Source organism: Accipiter gentilis, chromosome Z (assembly GCF_929443795.1).
Source record: "Accipiter gentilis chromosome Z, bAccGen1.1, whole genome shotgun sequence".
NCBI classification, from domain to species: domain Eukaryota; kingdom Metazoa; phylum Chordata; class Aves; order Accipitriformes; family Accipitridae; genus Astur; species Astur gentilis.
The window spans coordinates 43,014,631-43,032,360 of record NC_064919.1 but is presented as its reverse complement, the minus strand read 5'-3'; the positions used below and the strand labels follow the sequence as shown (position 1 = coordinate 43,032,360).

Sequence of the window (17,730 nt, the reverse complement as noted above, 5' to 3'; positions counted from 1 at the left end):
TTTTCTACCACTGTGATCTAGCTGAAAGTATACAACACCATTCATGTCACAGGACAAATATTCCAGAACACTTTTTGCCAGGTTAGGAGACTTTCTTTCTTTGAACAGACTTTGTACAAAACCAAAGTATAACATATTTAGGGAGCTGTGGGATAGCACATGGTGCTATTAATAAAAGAAGGGCACAGGTTTCACATTATACATGCAAACAGATCTGCTGGCTTAAAGTACAGCCATTACATTCTGCACATTATTTTGTCATCGTGGCAGTTTTCAGCCTGGCCGGTACCAAAATGCTTTCAATGTGAAATCTCTCTGCTGTGTAACTAGAATACCCAATCAATTTAGCAAATAAGAAATGGGGTGGGGGTGGGCCTATTGCTTCTAACATTTATCAAGGCATCACATGCAGATCTTCTTTACTGTTGATTCCAAGTGATCTTTTACACTGGTCAAAAAGACAAAGTTCAGATCATCTTCTAACAGAAAGTTAGTTTGTTTTGGAGTTAGTGGTTCAAAGGGTGTTCTTAGAGCTAATAAGTTCATTATTTTCCTCTTTTTTTTTTTTTTTTTTTTTTTTTTTAAAACTGAAAAATCCCCAAATGCTTTTTACAGGTACTGGATACTTCTTAGTATGTATAAAGCACAATGCTTTGAGCTGCAGCTCAAATAACACTCCTTCGGTAAGAACTTAACTTACACTAATATGTAAAGAACACAGACTCTACACCCTAGCTTTCCAGAAATATTGCAGCCAACAGTGGAGCAAGAAGAGAAATAAAAGAATAAAACTTGGGTAAAGGCACAAGACTGGGTTGCATGAAAACTTTACCCTGTTTTGATAAATACTGTGATCCCAATGTATCATAAAAACCTGAATGATTAAACTGAATGATTAAGCTATAGAAATAACTACCATTTAAGGGAGGAGGGAGAAACCAGATTGTTCCAAAATGTGTGATGATTCTTTATAAGTCTGAGAACCGCTCAGTAATATGGGTTGGAGTAGCATAGAAACGTTAACAAAATAAACAAACACCTCAATTTGACACATCCGTGGGAAATTTGCCCTCTTATATAAAGATTACACAAGAGCTCTCAGGGATGGTTCACGCTTCCACTGGCATATAGGCTATCCCTGTGCCTTAAAGGTGACACCTCGTCTAACTGATTTGAAATGTTAGTCGCTTGGATGGTGCCGGCTGAAATTGGAGCCAGCGACCTTTCACCAAATGCCACAGTTCAGCCTCTGAGCGGGGCAGTGGGTAGTACCGCAACAGGGACTGAAGGCAGACGCTGCAACAAACCAACCCCGGTGCAGGGCAAGCTCTGGAAAGGGGGCTGTGCAAGGAGATGACTGAACAGTTCTCCCCTGCTGGTGGCTACACGGGGATGCCATTCAAATGTGGGCTTATGTATTACAGATAGAAAGCTAAAAACCCAGCTCAGAATGTGAAAAATGCTAACTATAAAATGTCAGCCTACAGGCAAAACCAAAACACTGGAAACTGACCTAGCAAACATGGGTGGTATTGCCTTTCCTTCCATAACCTTTACCTGCTGCCAGTATGGTGTCTTAAAAATAGATATATGCAGCCCCAGGATTCCTGAAGAGGTTGAGGGCAGAATACAGCTGAGAAATTACTATAACTAGACAAAAGTGGCTGCTGTGGATACCGTCTGTCAAGTTGTGCCAACAGACTAGTGAAGCACTGCAATCCAAGCTGATACACAGAAAGCCAGAAAAAAGCTGTAAGGGCTTCTGACTATACTCTGCTCAGTGTATTAAATAAAAAATTGCATCCAGCTATAGCTCTGGGGACAGGTGAAATTAAAAACTTAAGACCTAAAAGAGTTGTGCATGACAACAATTGTCATGCACTTTCCTCTAGGGGTAGCATCCAGAACCTCAGAGAGGCTTAGAGTCCTTCTCAGCATGCTGCCTGCTATAGCTGATTTAGTGAGCTTGGAGCCTTTTAAAGTGTAATGGGGTATGTGCCAGAGCCAGCAAGAAAGGAAATGCTCCAGATAGCAATATGCAGTTCCTCTGGGAAATGTTTCAGTGTGTGAGGTAGGAACTTCAGCTGCTCTTAGCACCTTCACTTGTCAAAACTGAGACAGACTTGCTGTTTCTTTCGAAATCACAACTAAAAGACAAAACAGCTGCAAGGATTTCATTTTTTTTTTCTTTTCAAAAGTGAGAGCATGGCCGTATCCAAGTGCTTGGCTGCTCACATGAAGAGGCAGAGAAAGCAGCATTGGCCCTAGCCCAAGAAAGAGCAGCCCATGAAGAAAAGCCTGGGCCACAGGACTCCCCCAGCACACGGCTGTCCCACTCGCTGTCTGGTCACATGAAGTCACAGCACAAGACTCACAGGTCAGGGTAGTAAACCCTCTTTTTCCAGGCTGGCACCCAGACTAGCCACAAGGGCATCTCGCTGGCAGATGCGGGTCTGAGCCTTCTCCCACAGGGTAATTAATCAGAAATGAGACAGCATACCGCATGGTCGCTGTTTGTGGGTGCCTGATTTTGCAGGTGTGTATCAAGCAAAGTACATAAGCCATGGTCTGCTTGTTTCCCAGAGTAGAGTCTGGCCTACAGAGGAGCCAGATCCTGTGCAGAGATAGGCTTAGGCCCTCACAAGCGTGAAAAGCAAGTGCACAAACAGAACGAGAGCTCAGTGGAGATTTCCAGGATTGTCCCAATCCTTTAAGGGCTCAGGTCCCTGAAAGCCCTGTCTTCACTAACAAAGCCTCATCAGAAACAGCATTTTCAGCAGAAGCTAGGCCATTCAGTCCCTGCCAGAAACACCTTGTCCTCTATTGCTTTGGTGAACAGATGCATATATATATATATATATATATATATGTATATATACACACACCCATCTAAGGTTTGTCAGTATGCCTTCCAACTGCCCCAAACACAACCTCTGTCAGAACAAGGCCCCCCAGGTTTTTTTGTGTGTGAGCCCTCACAGAGCATGCCTTCACACCATGGCCTCTAGGTTCCACCCCCACTCTTTTCTTCTTGTTTTACAAGAAGAACCAAGCCTAGGCAGGCTATCCCCACTGGTGTGTGCAAAATCCTCAGACAGGCAGGTTTATAGCTCATTGCACCCATAGGCAGGGTCTGCCAGACCACGGCTTGAACGAATGTTCAGCGGCAGTCTACCCAACAGCAACATCCACATGTGCCTTAGTTTGAGTTTGGCGAAGGCAAGTGGGCAATGAGAAATGTCAGATTTGGACTGATTCAAAAAGCTTGCGAGCCACATCCATAAACTGTACCCAGACAGGTGGACAGCCCATCTAGCTTCCAAGCACTAACATCGTGTTCCCAGCAGCATGCTCTGAATCAGCATATTAAATGTCAGTATGCTTTGTGGGGATCTTCGCAACTTACTTCTGCTTGCGCAGCAGAATCCTTTTCCGTGGTAATGCACACTCCCAAAATAACACAAAGAACACCTGGTGGGGGTTGCTAGCACCATGCATGTTCATTTTTTTCATCAAGAAAGCAGGTTAATTTCTGGCAAAGATAGCCAGCTCATCACAGCAGTATGGCACCAAGCTGTCTACACATGCTCCTTATCCGATTCAAAATCCACCTCCAAAATGTCATTTTCCACTCTTGTGTAACTGGATCTGATACAGTGCCAACTGGCAATATTAACAGTACGTGTCAGAATTAACATGCACTAATGTACATGTTTCACAAATGTTTAATTCTCGATCAGAATAAGCCCACACTGAAGTACAGTCAGTAACTTCTGGGGCCTAAAACCAACATGTGACGGTGTCCACATTAGCATTTATATTTATTGCCAGAGAACTAGAGAATGGTCTAGGAAAGGTCAGTCACAGTAAGAGGCTGCAGAGTCTTCCCCCCAAGATTTTTGGGAGAGGACAGAGTCAGATACTCTGGTGATAGTCTGTAGCTTGTCTGAGGAAGTTGAATCTTCCCCTAGTTACCGAATGTAACACAGTATTTCCTTGTAGCACAGTGGCTTTAGTGTAATCACAAATGATAAAAGAAAAAGCAAACATATTTTTCCCTTGCTTTTACTTTTATTGCTTCCTTTAATGCAATCTTTTAATGCCTTTCATTGCCCAATGCAATTGCACAAGATTTCACTTAAAAAAAATCTTATGGAAATATGGCTCGTTTGCTCTCTTGCTACAGAGGTCAGACAGTTCAATCTTGCAGTGCTGCAGTGTGTTCTTTGGTTCAGCTGTAAGGCATTTCTTCCCATCTGCACAGTGACTCCAGCAAGCTTTCTTTACTTAGCCGAATGCTTCCTGACTATCTCAAGGTACTCCTTCACATCATCAGGAGATCCCAAGACAATGGGCACTCTTTGGTGGATATCCTCAGGCACTATATCTAGTATTGCTTGATGCCCAGTTGTTGCTATTCCCCCAGCCTTCTCAATAACAAAAGCCATAGGATTGCATTCATAGAGCAGCCTCAGCTAGAAGACAAAACCCAAAATGGCAATGGTCAGTCCAGGCAATGCTGAGAATCATGAAATGTAAATATATTTGGCATTTGATTTAAAACCAACCAACACTCCAAGCACTCCATACAAACTTTGACTCAGGAATAAAACTGTGCAGGTTTTTCTTTTAAACAAAACAGTGAATGCTGGATTTGCCCAATTTGAGTGGTTTCTCCATAGCTCATGTTTGCATTGTGCTCTTTACACAAAGATAAAGCTCACATTTAGGACACAACCTTTAACAAGGCAGCAGACCACGTAGGCCTGCGTGAAAAGAAAGAAAAACACTGGCCCCGAGTGTGCCATTAAGTTTCTCTAATGAGTAACTGCATCTTATCTGCAACCCGAAGCAATAATTTACGGACAATTACAAAACAGATGAAAGGTCTTTGTTGAATAAACAGTCCCCTTGTCAGCCTGTAAGTGTGTGATCTCCCCTGACTGACTGTCATCCTGGCAGAGGCAGCCAGGCATAGCTCCTCCCGATGAGGCACTGTCACCAAGCGCAAGATGCAGACGGTTTTCTCTTTGGCAGAGCTTCTCCTAAGGGGCACGCTACATTTAGGCTTCTTACATACTGCCTTGTAATAGGAATCTCAGGTTAATGTGGATTGTTTACTGTGCTTTGTAATGTTTCGCTTGGTTGAGGCCAGCACAGTTTGGGCTGAGTTGGTACAGAGAAGCCGCTTTGAACAGCACGTCCCCTGGTACGTTCCATAATCTGGATATGTTTGAGGATAAAGAGGAGTCAGTTGAAACAGGTTAGCACCAGCCCTAAAATTGGTGTCTGACAACAGGCTGCTGTCACTCATAACAGAGTGTGGGGGGTGGCTGTACTCACACACCAGAGGTGCAAGCTACCAAGTCATAGAACACATGTTCTGCAATCAAAATACTGATCTGTGATAGTGAAATATCTGGATAGTGTAACATTTTATATAATTGGGCTTATTCAGGTTTACCTTTCCTTTGGGACTTTTGGAGTTAGCAGGATACAAAAAGATTCCTCCATACACCAGTGTGCGATGCACATCAGCCACCATGGATCCTATGTACCTCCCACCATATGGTGAACTGCCATCCTACAGAAAGACATTTAAATAACTGTAACTTTCAAGAACATCAGGTTAATCTTTTTTTTTTTTTTTTTTTTTCCCCTCTCTTAGTGGTCCTAACATCTAACTCCTCCAAATCGTGCTCCATTGACAATATTCAAGGTAGTGGGAGAATTTTCTCAAGTAGGAGAAAATTCCAGTTTGCTCCTCGTTTTCTAATTGGAAAAAATCCAGGGAAAAGAACTGACAGAAGATTTCAGGACAGATGAGTGGTAGCGCCAACAACAGAAAATGCATCTCAGCTCTCCATCAGTGCTCTAACCCTTGGAAAATACTGCATTTCTAGTAGCAAAAAGACCAAGTGCTAGGAATTGATGTTGGTTTTTTTTCTTTTGTAGCAGAAAAAATTATCAAGGAATAAAAGAAGTGATCCTTCCTACTTCTATACATTTTTGCCAGCTTCTGCAACTGTTTTGGTAAGAAAAAGTTAATAGTTGACTACTGATATTATGTCTTTATTATAGTTTAGAGAGTATATTTTAATATCTAAATAAACAACACCTTAAGCCTGGCAAGATGCCAGATGAAAATGCCGGTCTTTGGTCAAAGCAAGATCAGGAAGTCAAGGAGGAACACTTAACAATAGTAAATGTTTACGCTTCATTGTCGACGTAATAACGCCAGTGATGACAGTTGTAAGGCACAGGAACAGACATGATTTTTATCTTAGAGTTTCAGGCCTCCTCCAGGAAGCTGCACAACCACAAAGTAGACCCTGAAACTACACTAGCTTTTCAAAGAGAGGCCCCCTGAGGACCCAGCTTGTGTTACCACTAAGCAATGACCCACTGCCATCACCAGTCACCTCTCCTTCTACTCGGATACTGCAGTGAGGAAGTAGCAATCTAACACACAGGTCGATCTAATTTCTTCATCACCAGATGAGATTTCCTCTCTACTTGACTACCAAATGCCTAGTTTTGCCTCCAGAACTGTTACCCAGGCTCCCAGCCAGGAAGGAAAATTTTAAAAAAAAAAAAAAAAAAAAAAAAAAAAGAAGAAGAAAGAAAGAAAGAAAGGAAAAAAAATAATAGAGGTGCAGTGCAGTACTGAAGGATGGTGAAATATCTGGCACATCAACTGCTGCTCTAATTATCACTCCTACATGAAGATACATTTTAAATAGACAGGAAAGGAAAACAAGCTCTGAACAGTGCATTAGACAGCAACTGACCATGAAGCTGGAATTCATGAGTGTTGCTTGTCATCAGAAAGTTTCTCTGAAATAGGATCTTTTACCTCAGGGAATTTTTTCTTTTTGAGATACTCCGTGATTGCAGGATCAAAGTATTTAGCATAGCCTTCATTGAGACTGTAGATATTTCCCTTCTTTTTGATTTTCACATCCCTATCCACCAAAATGAATTCCCCAATTGCCTAACAATAAGAAAGAAAAACAATTTGTTAATGTTAGTTGTCTTGGTTTGTAAATAAATGAGCAAAACCAAATCATACACACCATTTAGGAAAAATTTACTACTTCTGCCACTTTCTTGAATAATTCAGTACCTATGAAAAAGTGATATTTGCAGTCTAGATAAGCAGTGTTCTGTTTATCCATAAAACACAGACAGAGCATGATTCCTGGGGCCATGCAAGCTTCTTCATACTACCATTCCCAGGTCTCTATCACTCTGCTATGCCAAAAAATGCTGTTGCCTGTAGATTTATTTAGCTCTCCACTCTTTTGCTAGACTTGCAATAAAAGTACAGTTCTGAGGAGTTTGGAAACTGGGAGTGCTGGTTGAAGCAATGAATAAACATCATCAAATATCTGTAGATATTAATAAATTCCAGTTCATCTTAGCTTGGGCTAACTGGAAGCCTGGAGTCAAGAGAGCAAATCTCTGTAAACAAGGGCTGGTCTGTTTAGTTTTCACTAAAGTAAATTTCCAAGTTAGTACCAAAAATAAATAAAATAACATGCATGCATGCTCAAAGTTAAATCTGCTATCTGCATATGGACAAAAATACGTGCAGCTACTTAAGCTGTTACTTAACAGGGAGCTCCAAGTTATATTTGCTTGACCACGGCAGGTTCTAAAAATTTAATACTGGCAGGTGGCACAGGCTGACTAACTGATTAAAAAAAAAAAAAGAGGGTCACTAAAGCAAACTGCTTTCTGCTATGATCAATATGACTTTTATTTTAAAGCTCATATGGTCAAAGCATGCTAGAACATCAAACGCACCCACACGCATCACTTACTCATTTACACATCATGGTGGGATCTGAAAACACAGAAGAAGGTTAAATATTTCTGCTTCTCTGGTTTACTAAGGTCCTAACATTAAGGAAAAGACAAACGAGTCTTAAAGGGCATTCTGCATTGCAGAAACCAGTTCATTTTAAATATCACATGATTTGGCACATGCTGCATCTTTGGTTCACTGACTCGGCTGTCTTCCCGTTGTTGAATCACACATTGCACCGCTGCAGCAGGCAGGCAGAATGCAAAAATCTCTTGACATTATTGCTGATGGGTTATTAAGCATACTTCATTTCTCCCTGTTAGCTTGAAAATTGCTCATTTGTTTGATTTTGAGGGGGACAAACAGTTCTTATAAACAGTACCTTGTTATCCATAATAAAGAAACAAAGAAACAGAAGACATTCTCACCGGATCCAGCATGAAACAGTTGACACCTCCAGCAGAAGTGGCCAGTACCAGCATTGTGGCACTGCCATAGAGAGCATAACCAGCTGCCACAAGATTACGCCCGGGTTGTAAAGCATCTTTCCCAGAAGGTTCATCAAGGGACACCTAGATTAAGAAGCATAGTCAACTTTACTTCATTTTTATAGCTGGTACATAACTGGACTTTCCGGGACAGGGACAATCTTCTACTTCATATCCATGCACAAGGTGGCACAAATGCTTCCATGATCCACAACTGAGATTCCTACTGGATGTGCTAATACAAATTATAAGGAGGAGACAAACACATTGATCTAGAAATGCTCTTGTATAAACCTAGCTGGAATGCAGGAAGCAGGAAAGGATTAGGAGATAATATAGAGCTGTGTGCCTTGTTGTAGGTGATGATGAACACAGCTCGGAGGAAGACTCCGAGGCACAGCTCACAAGCAAGCAATGAAACATGACCCACAGAGTCCACAGCTGATAAAAAGTACTTGAGATTTTTTTTTGTTTTCTTCTGCTTCATACAAAAAAGAATTTGAAAATAATTACTTTGGGATGTATGACAACATACAAAAGATGATTAAAATGGACAGTCAGGTGTGTTTTATGGGACTTACCTTTTCCCCCATCTTGTGACATGTAAATCCAGTATTTCAAGCTCCTTCAGACAAGGTTTCTGCCTTTCAGAGTGAATTAGACACTTCAAATGCACATGCCATGTTTCAGCTCTGGTTTATGTTTGAAGCCTGTCCTCAGGCTAACAGGACTATTAGTACAGAGAACAAGAAAACCTGAAACCACATTCCCCAAGTAGATGACAACCACGTGGTATTTTGTCTCAACACAAATATTCATGAAATCTAAGACCTGATTTGTTTGTGAGGGGTAATTCCTCTAGCTGGCTAATAAAATACCAGCCAGGCTTCCACGTACATATAGGTACCTGTCCTGGTTTCAGCTGGGATAGAGTTAATTGTCTTCCTAGTAGCTGGGACGGTGCTGTGTTTTGAGTTCAGTATGTGAAGAATGTTGATAACACACTGATGTTTTCAGTTGTTGCTCCGTAGTGTTTAGACTAAAGTCAAGGATTTTTCAGCTTCTCATGCCCAGCCAGCGAGAAAGCTGGAGGGGCACAAGAAGTTGGCACAGGACACAGCCAGGGCACCTGACCCAAACTGGCCAACGGTGTATTCCATACCATGGGACGTCACATCCAGTATAGGAACTGGGAAGGGGGGGCAAGGAATCGCCACTCGTGGACTAGCTGGTTGTTGGTCAGCGGGTGGTGAGCAATTGCCCTGCGCATCATTTATGCATTCCAATCCTTTCATTATTGCTGTTGTCATTTTATTACTGTTATCATTATCATTATTACTTTCTTCTTTTCTGTTCTATTAAACTGTTCTTATCTCAACCCACGGGTTTTGCTTCTTTTTCCGATTTTCTCCCCCATCCCACTGGGTGGAGGGGGAGTGAGTGAGCAGCTGCATGGTGCTCTGTTGCTGGCTGGGGTTAAACCATGACAGTACCTCATCTTCTAAGAGACTAATGCAAATCCCTCATAAATGTTTTATACAAGTGTCTGTGAAACAGCAGATTTAACTTAAAGCTGGTCCTGAAAATCTCTTTCACAAATAAGTTTAGTTAGATTTTATTAAGTCTTCACATGCTATTATATTTCATCAAAAGGTGCACAATAATAGTGTTTCCTATCCTACATGAAAGCATTTTACCTTTCTATAGATGGCAAAGATGGTCCCAATGGAAACAAGACAGTCTATGTTCGATGAGCCATCTAGAGGGTCTATGCAGACTATGTATTTACCCTAGAAAATAGAAAAGAGGGAACAACTAGATTAGTGACATTATTTACCCAATTCCCCCAAATAAAAATACTTTAGTAGGTAAATTTTCTCAGAGACGTTCAAAGAAATATAAACTAAAATGTTTTTATAGATTATGAAGGAACTGGATTCAAATGTTAGAAATTCTTTGGCCCAGATTTCATTCTTGATTACAACTGTGTGATTTGTGCCAGAGCAGAAGCTGGGAAATCTTTGAAGTAAGTAATAGATGATGGCACTGGAAAGGTGAAGTTTTCCTACAATTGTTTTAATATATATATAGGTATATATATATAAAGAATACTTTTTAATTATTAGTTTAGCTTCATCTCTTTAAATAATGTCAATCCATTTTGATAGACATCCTGTAATATCTACCATTTAGGCTACATTTTCTCATCTCTAGCAAAATGGCTTTCTGAATTGTAAGGAAAAAGACAAATGAAGAAGATCAGCCTTTTTCATGTAGAGATAAAATAAGAGACATTAAAAAGGCTGTTAACACCTGACATTCATAAACTATACATTTAAATTTATCTGTGTTCCGAATGGACAGATGCTCAGAAATTACTTTAGCCAGTCTGTGGTCTTATCCTGGTTTGGGGTATTTTTCCCACCAAAGAAAAGAATGGTGTCTGCCTATTAAGGATTCCTGTAGGTACAGAAAATTGCCAGTACAGGAGAAACAGCTGAATCAACTGTACCTTTTAAATAGCTTGTTTTCCCCTTATTTTATCCACAATCATTTTACTAATCATGTGTAACAACAATAAGCATTTATTCGCTTTTCATTTGATTTCACCCTGCATGCCAGAAACTTACTTAAGTCCAGCAATGCTCTACTCTGCAGGTAGGAATTCTGATAAAAACACCATATTAGCTCACATTACTTTTAGAAAAACTTTAACACTGAGCCTCCTTCAGTGATCTTTGAGGATGTAAAATCATGTTTGTTCAGATCTAAAGAAATCTTTGTTCATCCCATGTCTATCAAATCAGTTTTGAAGATTTCTCAACAGGGAGAGAAAAAGACAAGTGCTTTGACAAAGCAAACATTATTATACTACATAAATTATGTTTTAGTTGTTTGTTTTCACTAAATTTTTACTCAGATTTTTACATGATCACACCAAAATATTAGCTAAGAAAAAGGAACTGTTACTGAACAAGTGCATGCAGGCTTGTGAATATAAGTAATAATAAATAGTAAATAAGTAATTTTTTTTTTTTTTTTTCATTTTTACTAAGTCTTTCATGGGCTTCAAGGAAAATTTGCATGAATTAAAGAACTCGAGGTTTGACCTGAACAGAACAGTTCCTCAGTGTGCTAATGACAAAGATACCTTACAAAAGGGCTTGACTGAGTCAGAGAAAAGTTCCAGAGATCAGATGGGATAAACAAGAAATAAGTTTTCTCCACAATTAGGAAAAAAAAAAAGGGGGGGGGGGGGAGGTGAGAGGGATCAACAGAGAAATAAAAAAAATAAAACAACAAACATCAGTCTCGAGAACAGAAATAACAGAGAGGACAAATGTTGACTGACTGACACTCTCTCCACCCAGCCACTCCTCCCCTCCCCCCCCTATTTTCCAGCATGGAAAAGTACTTATTTTCTGAAATTTTTAGCTCAGTTTCAGTTTCTCAAATCTGAAACAATACACCTGTAAAGGCTGATTTGAAATCAAGCAGGGAGAACTTTTAAAGCTACTAACCCGTTTTTCAGCTTCCACTATCACAGCATCTTTGTTTTCTTCTGACACGATAACACATGTACTGAAGGATGACTTGAGCATGTTAATCACCAGGTCATTGGAAAGGATGTCCAACTTCTTTACCTGATCTCCTGTCACATTGGTAGACCCAGCAATTCCATAGCTAAAGCAATAGCAAGAGAGGGCATTTTGTGAGAATGGGGCACTACATCTTCCAAAGCGCCCTGTTTCTGGCATCCTTAAGCTTGCGAAGTGTCTTGTAAAACAAATAGCACTTTTGGACGATAGCTCAGTTTTCTAAGCCTGTTTTTTACTTACTGTCCAGTGGATTCTTGCTGAGACCTACTAATATTAGCTGTGGTGGCAAATCTAGAAGACGCTAAACTGTGAGGAGCACAAAACAAGGAATCACCTTTCAATAGCCTGTAAACTATAGGTAAACATAGCCAGAGCAGGCTGTGAAGGCTTAATTACAATAATTATGTTGTTTAATGAGCTCTTAACTTTAAGACCTAAATATTGCCCCTGAATCCTAGCCTCCAATAATATAGCTGCATAGCCTAAAAGCTAAGACTTCATTAGAAAACTTAGACTTAAAAAGTTAACAGTGAATCTGACGACAATAGTTACACCTTAGCTTCTGTATGTAAGTTGCTCCTGGCTAGCAATATGATCTACAAATCGCAGTAGAAACACTCTGCTCACAGATAAATCAACACTTTTATGGTTCAATGTTTTCGGGTTTGATTTTAAGTAGAAAACATTTCATTGGGAATAAAACTGAGAAATACAAATACGAAACACAAATAAAACCCTGCGAGCTAATCAGAATCAAACCATCTGGCATCAGGAAGTACCAGGAGACCTTGTGATAGGTGATTTCGAAAGTATGCAAAAGAGAGAGAGGGGAAGTTCAGCTCTTAGAGGAGAAAAACAATAGCCAGCTCTGCACACATTCTGATGACTCTTACGTACTTAAGCTACGATTCATTGATTAGGCTGAATACTGGTATTTCAGGGGTTTTGTAATAATGCTGAACACACTACTTTAGGAATGTACTGCATTTCTTCAGTTTAATGCATGAGACAAAGAAAAAGACCTGGCATAATTCTCTTTATTTCTCTCTCTACCACAGTGGCTTGAACATTTTTCTGCAAGTGTGAAAGTGCTTTTAGAAAACAATGTACTTCGAACACCACGCTTGCAAGCGGAGGCACAAGTCCTCATCCTCAGAGCAAAAACTCCATACAGCCAGCAGCTACGGCTCTCACACATTGTCCGTCGGGGACTCCTGGGAGGGGATGGCAGGGTGTCCTGCGAGGACCCTGCAGCTGGGAAGGGACTGTGGCTTCCCCAGCTGTTCTGCACCTCCGCTGCATCTCAGCTGTCAACAGACACGCATGTAGGACAGACAAGGAATGGGACCTTAGACTGTCATAAATCAGGTCACAGATGGGAAACATTGGTCTTTACTGATAGACATAGGAGGCAAATAAAAGGGCTAGCACACAGTGATTAAAAAACTGCCACAGTTACACCAAGCCTGAAGTCAAACCAGAGAAAAATAGTTCAATCATACATAAAGTGGGGGATTTTTATTCTCTCTTGCAGTTGCTTCTATTTTATTAACTTCTGTCACCAAATTTCTCAGCTCTTTGATACATTTTGCAATAAATGTTACTCTGTATTGCCAGAGGTCTTTTGCTTATTATTTCTTCCACTACATGGTGTGTAGCGGCAAGTTAATTTTCTCTCTACTACATTTTCCATTCAGTGATGAAGCAGCCCATGTCTAAAGCCCTGATCAGCATACAATTTGGCTTATCAACAATATATAAAATTCTTGGGGGATTAGTTACCTACAGCCGATTTCAGTTATTTAACACTTCACAAGCTCTAATTCCCTTCTGATGCGTGTCCAGAGCAACCCCCGCTCTGGCTGACTCCAGACACTACTGTTCCTAACCAGTGCTCTTTCAAAAAGCTTTAGACATCCAAAGCTTCATAGAGGAACTCAAGTCGCTATGATGCACTATGAAAAAACCCCACTGAATTTGATTAAATGCCTCATAGCATAAAAAGGTGCTTTGATATTAAGCTACCGACTACAATGAGCCATAATCCGGCCGTACTTTGACAGGCTTTGTCTTTCGGTCTGTTCTCTTGGTCTTCTGGTTCAAAGCACCCAAACCTGCTGAAAGCTTGCACGACGGTCTATCAGCAGCAGACATCTGCCAAAGACTGCATGCCTTGTATTATGGAAAGGTCACAGGACCCAATTCCACTTGAGAAAATCAGAAGTCCAAGACGCTAAAGGAGTTACTGACGGCTCCGTGCAAGGCGGGTAGGGGGGGTGGACGCAACCCCCCTCACACGCCTTTCGGGTGGCACTCCCCATCCCCACCACCCCGGAGGGGGCAGGACCCCCCGGACCCGCGGGGATGCGGGGAGGTGCGGGATGCTACCGGCGCTCCCCCCCCCCCGCTTTCCTGGGCATCCCGGGACTCACAGGTTGGCGATGCCCGCTTTACGGACGGCGGTGGAGATGGCTTTGATGGCCGTGCAGAGGGAATTGAGGAGCTGCGTGAACTCCCCGGTGCCTTTCGCCCGCCTGCCTTCCTCCATCACGAAGCGGGTCATGGTGATGACATTGGTGTCGAAGGCGGAGCGGTCCGTCATGGTGGCGGCGAGGGGAGAGTGGAGCCGCGGCCGCTCACGCCGCCACTAGCTTCGGTGGGGCGTGGCGCGGGTGGGGCGGGGCGTGGCGCGGCGCGGCGCGGGTGGGGCGTGGCGCGGGTGGGGCGTGGCGTGGGGGAGGCGGGGAGAGCCCGGGGCGGGGGGGGGACCCCCCCCGCCCCGGGCTCTCCCCGCCTCCCCCACGCCACGCCCCTCCCGCATCCCTCCGGGCTGGAGGAAGACAGGGATGCGGATGAGGATGGAGGCCACCCCCCCCCCCCCAAAAAAAAAATAACGGCAGCGGGGAAACCCCCTTTTTCTTTTTCTTCGCCCCCCCCCCCTCCCCCCAAGCGTGTCTCATTCCCATGCATTATGGGGGAACCGATGCTTGAGGCCATCCGGCCTGTGAATGGGCACAGAAAGTGAATGCAACTTCAATGCTCACGCTCCTGAAAAAGCACGCCCAAAAATTCAGAAGTCCGCTGTGTTTTCAGCGCTTGATTGCAAAACCCTGAGTGTGGCATGTGGGTTATGGCGAACTGCGCATAACCCGCAGACCAAGGTTAGCACCTTCTGCCTCACAGGAATGCTCTTAGCCTGATACAGCGGTACAGGAAAAACACACATTTAGTAACCGATTCCATCAAGTATTAACTTCTGTTTAAAGAGATCATGCTAACCCCACGTGCACCAATATCTTCAACACCAGAAATAAGCTGCAAGGAAACAGCCACTGGCAGCTGGACCCAACGAGATTTTTGTAACAAACTCTCCCAAATTCAGTGGAAAGATATAGGTCAAGTCCCACTCCAAAAGCTAGAAATTAATGCACCTCATACAAATGCTACTGCAAAACACACCTAGGAACATAGACCCTCCTGAATCTCACTCCTTTGACTCCAGCCTTCCTGACTGTGCAGCAAAATCAAGCAATATGTTTTGCTGCTAATGTTTGATCAGAAAAATCCAGGCGCTAGTTAAGTTAAACCAAGTTCACCCAACAACTGACCCTAGGTACACCCTTTCTTCACACAATAATTTGAAGACTACAGATCTGGATATGGAGGATCTATTCTATACAGTGTAGATTTGTTGCACCCATTGTTTTACGATTGCATTATCTAAGAAGATAAATCCAGTAAATTTTCAGTAGAATACACCCATGAGTTCGATAAGCACTGTCTCAAATCCTAAAATTGAAACCGCAGACTGAAATCGTTCCAGGTGGTAGCAAATGCAGGGCAAAAATCTTTCACAATGTGCACCTCTTTGCATATATATGTTCTTTCTTCATGCAATGTACATTGCATATCTATACATTACATACTTCAAAGGTATGCGTAAATGTCTTCTCCTGCAAGTGCACACAACTTTGGTCTAATTTAGCCATTTCCAGAATTATGGACATTCCTGATGATGTTAGATATAAGTAGCTGTAATGCTCTTCTGAATGGGATATTTCAGTCTTTGGCAAGTGGTTACCAGCCCAGCATCATAAAAATGTTCTTGGAGCAGCAGACGGATTTTGGAAAATTTACAAAACATTGACATTATCTCTTTCTTTAAGGGTAAACAATACTTTACAACCACCTATAGCAGCTACTTCTGTCTGAATAGTTGAGAACAATTAATAGCCAAGATCCCATAAAATTTGGGATGAGTGCACTTAAACTGGGTAGAAGCAAGTAGGCTAGAACAGCACGGGAATATATGACTTGTGGTGACAAACCCCAGAGCTGCTGATTTGGGACAATTTACCTTAATTGTGAAGACCCTAACAAATACATCAGCAACCTGCAGGAAGAACTGTACTTCAGTGTAAAATAGCCAAGATCAGGTCAAAATGGTTGCAATCTAAGGTTTTGGTATCCATGCCTGAGGATAACTAACCTCTTTCACCCTACTCACAGGGCTATGCATACTGTCCTCAAGTTCTGAGCTGAAACCCATGCCCTTTTGGAGTCAGCGAGGTGAGTGGGACAAGAGTTTTACCCCTCCATTCCTACTGTGGAAGCCGGGTAGAAATAACCAAGCTGTGAACTGAAACAGCAGTCATTTGAAAGGATGCTGGTTTCACACTGGTCCTTCCAGATGTGCATTTTCCACTGCAGGGAAGTAGCGTAATTATTTTTAGCAGATACAATCTTCTGCAGTTCAAGCCAACTCAATATACTATAGATTAACCCATTTCTACACCACTGGCCTTAGAATATGTGCATACATTGGTCATTTCTGGGATTCCACTATAGTATAGAAAGTTGTCTTGACCTTAAATAATTAAGATCTAATGGTTGACAGTAGACAAGTTGTGAGAATGTAAAGCTTAGTGCCATAAACTGCCTGATACTTACCCAACATTTTGGGCAGAATCTGCAACCTGCAGTGAGTATTGTGCTGTGACAACTGGCTAACTAGCCAAGCTATCTAGCTAGGTTTGTCTATACTAGCCAGAGACTGCAGTATAGGTATATCCTGGGATTCTGATCAATTCTCAAACAGGCATTTGTTAAGAGAAAAGGTCACCAGCTTAGACAGTGTTATACTATGGGCTTAATTTTTTTCCTCTTTGTCAGTATTTTCACATACCTTAGGACAATACAGAAAGATGTCATAAGCAAAATGAAAAAGGAGATAACACAAGTGTCATGTTTGGAATACAGATGAAAAATTTTCGCCTCCTAAAACACATATGCAGCCCTACAGCAACCATGCTGTGTGGTGACTACAAAATCAGTGTAAGGTTAAAAGTAGGTTTTACATGTTGTGAACCTTTACCTTTAGAAATAAGTAGTTAAACATTTATGGAAAACAAATTTGTGGCATTTGAGAAGAAAGGTCAGTGCTGGTTGATTAAACATTGCTGAAACAGCTCACTTCTATATAGAAGAAAACACAGCCTTGTTTGTGAACAGATGACGTTCAACTAGGCATGGTTCACAGCTGTTTTAGAACTGCAAGCATCCAAAACCATCTAACTTCTTCGGAACAAACTTTTCTCTCAGCACAGAAAATCCCAAATGTATAATTATTTTGAAAATAAGACACATGCTGGTGAGAAATGCCCAGGTATTTTATTATGAAGATTGCCTCTCGTAGGTTCAAATGATGGCCAAAAAAGAAAATGGGAGTGAAACCCTTTCACGTAGGCCTTTTTTTCATGTACTAGGAGTGCCCATGTGGGAAAGTCAGCCTTAGATGCCAACTTGTGCTGAGAAAAAATTTTCTTTGTTCAAA

General features: G+C 41.8%; 1 protein-coding gene across 1 annotated transcript; it reads right to left on the bottom strand.

Annotated features, from left to right (window-relative positions):
- Positions 1-4,049: 4,049 nt before the first annotated feature.
- Positions 4,050-14,531, bottom strand: LOC126036461 (fructose-1,6-bisphosphatase 1). The gene is made up of 7 exons (XM_049796256.1): positions 14,330-14,531; positions 11,820-11,982; positions 9,996-10,088; positions 8,239-8,382; positions 6,857-6,994; positions 5,465-5,584; positions 4,050-4,475 (listed from the first exon to the last, which is right to left on the bottom strand). The coding sequence occupies exons 1-7, from the start codon at positions 14,497-14,499 to the stop codon at positions 4,284-4,286; spliced, it is 1,020 nt and encodes a 339-aa protein (XP_049652213.1). The 5' UTR covers positions 14,500-14,531; the 3' UTR covers positions 4,050-4,283.
- Between the last annotated feature and the right edge of the window lie 3,199 nt (positions 14,532-17,730).

Excerpts from the sequence above, each read along its gene's own strand:
- LOC126036461 (XM_049796256.1), bottom strand. The coding sequence starts at position 14,499 with ATGACGGACCGCTCCGCCTTCGACACCAATGTCATCACCATGACCCGC. Across the intron at positions 8,383-9,995 it reads TCTTTGCCATCTATAGAAAG|GTGTCCCTTGATGAACCTTC; the intron begins GTAAAATGCTTT and ends TTCTTAATCTAG. Across the intron at positions 4,476-5,464 it reads CCAAAAGTCCCAAAGGAAAG|CTGAGGCTGCTCTATGAATG; the intron begins GTAAACCTGAAT and ends TTTGTCTTCTAG.